This window comes from Loa loa (genome assembly GCF_000183805.2).
Source record: "Loa loa unplaced genomic scaffold supercont3.50, whole genome shotgun sequence".
NCBI lineage: Eukaryota > Metazoa > Nematoda > Chromadorea > Rhabditida > Onchocercidae > Loa > Loa loa.
In genome coordinates this window covers 318,600-325,028 of record NW_018108230.1, presented here as the reverse complement: position 1 = coordinate 325,028, position 6,429 = coordinate 318,600, and the positions used below count along the sequence as shown (strand labels likewise).

Here is a 6,429-nt window from a genome sequence, read left to right as displayed (position 1 = left end):
ATTTCAGCTTTTTACAGTATCACTAGTGAGTTGATAAAATTAATTTATTGTAGTACTATAATCCCTCATATTTGAATTCATCTTTTCTATAAAACAGAGGAAGTTAAAGTCAATATGGAAATTGTTATTTAACCCATGAAAAATGGTTGTCAAAGGTCTTCTAAGGGAGTGGTATTGGAATTAACGATATGGAACACTTCGAATGACGGATAAACGATTTTTGGGAAGACTTAATCCGATGATGGCATCACTTTCATCCTTTCAAATGCTGCTTTTTCCAGTTGCTCTCGCTGACTTGGGTGTGAAATTCTTATTAGTTCATATGCCCGCTGTCGCATATTTTTGCCCCACAATTGAGCTATACCGTATTCAGTAACCACATAATGTACATGGGCTCGTGATGTCACCACTCCCGCTCCCTGTAAATTATTATATGACAACCTAAAATCTATTGAACTCAGTTCAATTACACATAAAAAAATAGGTGATTCTTTACCTTACTGAGATAAGGAACAATTTTCGATTCGCCTTTTTTTGTTAAAGACGGAAGAGCAATAATGGGCTTTCCAAGACCATCGATACTAAGCGCTGCGCCACGAATGAAGTCTACTTGTCCACCAAAACCGGAAAGAAATCGGGAACCCACAGAATCAGAAACAACTGTAAATTAAGTAGATGATTTGCTTATAAGAGTTGTTGGCAAACAGAAAGTATAAGCTTGCTGATTGATTTCTTGGGATTGCACTCATTTAAATAGGGCCTCCCATTTAGTTTAACTCAGTACAACGAAAAAATTCTTTCAGGGCTCTGAATATATCTTAAACTTGTTTTCCATAAATTAATAAAAAGAGTCATAATCAGATGAAATAATTAAAAGAAAACCTTGGCCAGTAAGATCAATTTCTACTGCTGAGTTTATTGCAGTCATTTTTGGCATCGTTTTCACAATCGATGGATCATTTACCCAAGCAACGTCACCAAAAAATACGAAAGGGTTGTCATGCAAGAAGGAATACAGTTTTTTGGAGCCGTAAACAAACGAAACCACCATCTGGAATGTTTGCTAATATTTAATTTACAAACAATAAACTGATGAACTGAAGAAGGATGACTGAAAAAACCAATAATCGCCACTTAAAAAAGAATGATTTTCAGCCCAATCGAATAGAAGAAAGAATAACTTTTCCTGGATGAAGAGTTTTTTTAGCATTAGTTATAGCATTGCATTGGACAAGTTTCAAAATACCATCTGAGAACATTTCTGTATGTATTCCGAGATTTTTATGGTTGCTCAACGCATTCAAAGCAGCATCTGGTACAGCTCCGATTCCTGAAGCAATTTTCTCGAACATATCAGATCTACTTATCCTCTCAACTTAACAATATTAATTTGTCAAATAACAACAAACATACGTTATTATAAAGTGATGGCTGGATGATGGCGAGAAAGATGAAGAGAAGTAATCGTTTTGACAATACCAAAAAGACTAGCACACATGTTAGGAAATTAAAACAGTTACGCTTGGTACTTCAGCAATACCGACAACAATGTTTTGAACATTTCAGTCATAAATTCCAAAATTTATTAGATTTCTATAGCTAATAAAGATAGGAAAATAATATAATACAATATAAAATAAATATAATAGAAACTCAAATATTGCGAAGATAAAAAAGGACAGTTTCTTTTAAAATAATGCATCAGAAGCTATAATTTGTCAAATAATATTATATTATTAGATATGAAAAGTGAATGTTGTTTATGGCGTAAGTGTAAAGAATTAATACATGAATTGAGGAAAAGCAACGGACCCATTTGAAGTGTGGCACCATTAGCAACTAGCTCATTCGCAATTAGTTCACCAATTTTTTTTCCACTTCTGATGTCTCTGCATTAAATTTACGTTCATGAAGAGAGAAGTCATTTACAACCATAAAGTCGATGTGACTTTCATGGATTACTGTATCACCGAAAGTGCGTGGCATGTTCTTGTTACAAATTGCTGAAAATAAACATTTCTGTAGTGCTATTATTTCTTGAAATTAGTTAGAAAGTAAGTGGAAAAAGCCAGAATCACTGTGGAAATATACTGCAAACGAAATAGATGAGGATATTAAGTACAAGACAAACCTATGACGTAATCTGCTAAAGTTACTGCAGCACGAGTAGAGTCAGCACCAGTTCCGAGTGTACAAAAACCATTAGAATCAGGTGGTGAAACCTGAAAAAAACTGCCAATTCGAAATTAGACTCAATCCAATAAAGCCTTATCATAGGTTAATTGCTCACAAAAAGACTTCATGCACAATAAATTGTCCGGAACGACACATGAAAAACATTACGTAATAAATTCTCACTTTAACGCAATATCTTTCTCTAAACTAACCGTAATTAACGCGGCGTTTAGATGAATCATTCCTGATCGGAACAACAATGGAATTTCGTGAAGAAAAATTGAATTAAAATCAGCTGTTCCTGAAATTATTTTAGTTAAAGGAATGTAATGCAAATTTTTAGTGAACTGGACCAATCAAAGGTGAGAAAACTTACCATCATTAACAGCACCCCTCAAGTTGTGTCCAGTGAATAAAGAATTCGAACGGATACGATCTAAAACGGAACACGAATCTCAAAGTACAAAAGTGATAATGACAAATATGATATTTTTAAAAGGCATATTAATGTACTATGATCAAACAAACTATGATCAAACAAACATACTTGAAAGAGATATTGAAAAGCACGTAATAAAAATACTCCAACCAATATAAGAAAAGTGAGAGAAAATACTAACCTTTAACATCAGCAGCTAACCATGGAGTATGACCTTCCAGATGCATATGATGTAAAGTTATTTTTTTGAAATTATTTGCTTTGACATGCTCACAAAGACCCTCCAGAAGTGGGGTTGGTGTCGCTGCAATGCCATGCACAAATATGTGCGACCCTAAAAGATATATACCATCTTGACTTGAAATGATGCCACTTTTTTTTCCATTTCTAGCTTAACGTCATGATTGTAACAACCGATATCATTGCTTAACATTGCCATGTATATTACATTACCATCGAAACTGTCAACTGTCGCCCAACAAAGTATGACATCTTCCGGGTAACAAAGCTAATTTCAACAAATTGCGAAATAGGTCCCAAGCGACAAAAGAACTTCTTAATCATATTTAAAGCGTAAAAGAAACAGTAAAAAGCCACTGCTAGTAACAGAACTTATATAAGTACTTGGAAGTTATTTTAAGATCAGAATATCATCGAAGTGTACACCTTGTAACTGTAATTTACGGCTGTACAAATGTAATTTACGGCTGTACATCTCAAAATTCGCCACCTTAAAATGTGTTAATCCTAATTGGGTAACATGCTTTCGATCATTTTCGCCACAGCCGTAAGTTACATTGGGAAAACTGAAGAACAGAAAAATAAAAATTTTTCAGCAATAGGAATATCAAAGTCACCGCTTTTAATGATGGAAACAGCATCCTTGCACTCCTTCACATATTTTGGTTTCTTGTCTGCGATCGGATAAGTCACCTCACGTCCTTCCACACCGCCACGTGTCGATCGAGGTGTCACAGCAGAGATTGAAAATGTGCGTCGAAATGCCACAGGAATAAAGCGATTGAGATAGTTCATATTAGGCAACATTTTATTAGTATCAACCGCACCGGTTAACTAATTCAATTTACTTGAATTAACTTCCAAGAATATGCGTATTTATAAAGACTTAAAGGAAATAAGTATTGTGTGGAACAGTCTTATCGATCGTAGCTGTGTACACTTCTCCCTAAAATGGACTTGCAAATATTTGGCCAATTAATTCTGCAGTTTTTTTTCTGAAGGAAGAAACAACATTACGAGAGATGAAACAAATACAGAAAAAAAGTTCAAACGTGTATTAGTGAATGTGCACATAGGAGTGACTTGGTTAAATTTCGTACATAGCCGGGAAAAATCAACGATCAAGTCGGCGGCGGCAACTGCCAGCGGAAATTTTTTGACGATTGGCACGGGCAAACTTTTATTTTTATTGGTTCACGAAGGACTTGAACATTACGAATACAGTCGATCACTAGGTTTATGCTCTTGTTGCCACTTGTAGGAAAAATTTGGTTGAGGTTGTAGTTCAGCAGGATTTGATGTGCTGCAGACAAAAGCAGTGAGTTGAACCGGATCGAAATTGTTGATCGAGTAATTTGAGTGAATCGATCAAAGCTGCCCAGTGAGCGATTCTAACTCTTCATAGAGTCGGGTTGTTTATATCATTTTAGACATTGATCTATCAGATTGAAGATCTCTACAATCTCAAACGCTACACATGAGCTTGATCACTAGATCGGCAAATGAAAGCTGAATAAATATTTTAGGCATCGAACATTTATTTTATTTTTTCGTGTAATGAATTATTTGTATCAGAAATATTCTAAATAAAGCAGTCCTTGTGCTAAAAATTTCTATGTTATAAATTTGGTTCAATTATTCCGAGATTTCTATATTACTCTGATTACTTCGACATGTTTCTATAAAATATGAGACAGCTGGGAAAAAGGTCGATATTTTAATTTCAGTAGTTAAAAAACGGGAAGATTGAAGGATGACTCGCTTTTTGCTTTTTGTGTTATGCTTCCTTCCATTGGAGAGATTGCGTCGCAAGCATGTAGTTCCATACCAAAAAGCCACAAAAAGGGAAAACACTAGGAGAAGTGTTTTCCTATAAACGTGTTGATGACACCCTCGCAATGCGTTATTACATCTCATAAGAGCTATAGTGGCAGTCTAATGTAAAAACTGATAAGCAAAGACAAAGTCATTATCGTTTTTGATAACGATATGGACAACATTTCAAATCTGACAGGAAGAGCACAACAACAGCAAAATGCATGTATTCTATACGTGAACATCACATCTTCTTATGTTCTCCTCTTTTAAAGGAATAACTTCGAGTATTCATAGTAAAATCAATGATGTGACAGGACGAAAATCTGTCGTGTCATAAACATAAGCAAGTGGTCAACGCAATAACAGAATCGCTGACGGTTAATGAAAGCGAAACAGAAACAAATAGCAAGAGACTAGTACCACGCCTGTCAGGAAATTAGGGAAAATTTATAACACGTTGAAACAATCGAAGTGTATATATCACAAATTTGTATCAAAAATATTGTTTTATTTGATCATTTTTCCGATAAATGATTCATTGCACATTTTTTTTCGTTTTCGTCTTTCATTTTTTTCTCATCTTTTTTCCCATTTTCCTCTAAAATTAGATTTCCAACGCATCAAGTGATTAATCGTCATTTATCCAGTTCCCCTAACACTATGATAAAGGATTGCCACCTTGACAACCATGTTACTTGTAATCTTTGATCTTTAGTGAGCATCTGTATGTATTGATGCGCATTGATGAGTAAAAGTATCTAATTTGATAATTGTGTTATCTCTAATTGGTACATGTCCAAATTTCCGTTAAACATCGCATTTCTTTGTCTGAAAAATAAATTTTTATGTAATGTATCAGTTTTGTAAACCGTATCCACAATAGAAAGAGATTTCAAATCAGTTTTTTGCATAAGCTCCGACGATTGATGGTCTCCTCGTTCCCAGTTCCAATTTATCTTCAATTATCTCCAGTTTAACAAACAGATCTCTCCCTCCTTTTTCTACCAGTAAGGAACTCATCCATAACCGTTTTTGTATTCCCTGTGTTCGCTAATAAACTGTTACTGTCATCAATAAATCCTTAGCAACCACCTTGCGTCGCGTCAGACAAAATAAACTTCAACGTAAGTCCCTTCCAAACCAGGTAATATTTTTCACAACACTTGAATGTTGGAAAGAGAATCTTAAGGAATGCGAGGTCAAAGAAGGAAGTGAGTGAGGAAGCGGAACGAGTAGTGGGCCATCCACCATGCATCTTTTGCTAATCTTCACCATGATATCAATAAGGCATCACAGGAATCGTTACGATTGCGTTCCGCTTTTCCCTTCTAATAGCTCACCATTTCTTATGTTGTTTTTGCTCAAAATTTAACATTTCGTTTGTTTCCATGTCGATAGAAATTCCTAACAGATAGATCCAGCCTTTAGTTTTTGAAAATGTCGATAATTTATACATTTGTAGAGAAATGTCAGCTAATAACTGGAAAACTCTTAACTCACTTCGTTTCACAAATCTATGCTGATTGTTATACTTTTCTCTGCAACTCCCTGAATTGTCAGGAATCAACGATGGCAAAATTATTTTTAGTCTATTTCATTTCGACTTTTTTAGGTTCAGTTTTACTTTAAAATCACAAAATACGGTTTAAGCGACGAGGAGAGGAAGTAAAGATTATAAAGATTATATCAAGCGAATCAGGAGAAAGTGCGGACCTCTTCAATCATAATTAAGCCTTAAAAGTGAAATGATAACGATT

At 34.8% G+C, this 6,429-nt stretch overlaps 1 protein-coding gene across 1 annotated transcript; it reads right to left on the bottom strand.

Moving 5' to 3' along the window:
* Positions 1 to 230: 230 nt before the first annotated feature.
* On the bottom strand, positions 231 to 3,661 carry LOAG_11463 (acetyl-CoA hydrolase/transferase; the record flags this gene model as incomplete). Its single annotated transcript, XM_003146982.1, has 10 exons — positions 231 to 419; positions 497 to 660; positions 883 to 1,051; positions 1,182 to 1,330; positions 1,905 to 2,003; positions 2,132 to 2,222; positions 2,388 to 2,476; positions 2,552 to 2,611; positions 2,796 to 2,948; positions 3,472 to 3,661. The coding sequence occupies 10 exons, from the start codon at positions 3,659 to 3,661 to the stop codon at positions 231 to 233; spliced, it is 1,353 nt and encodes a 450-aa protein (XP_003147030.1).
* Positions 3,662 to 6,429: the final 2,768 nt, after the last annotated feature.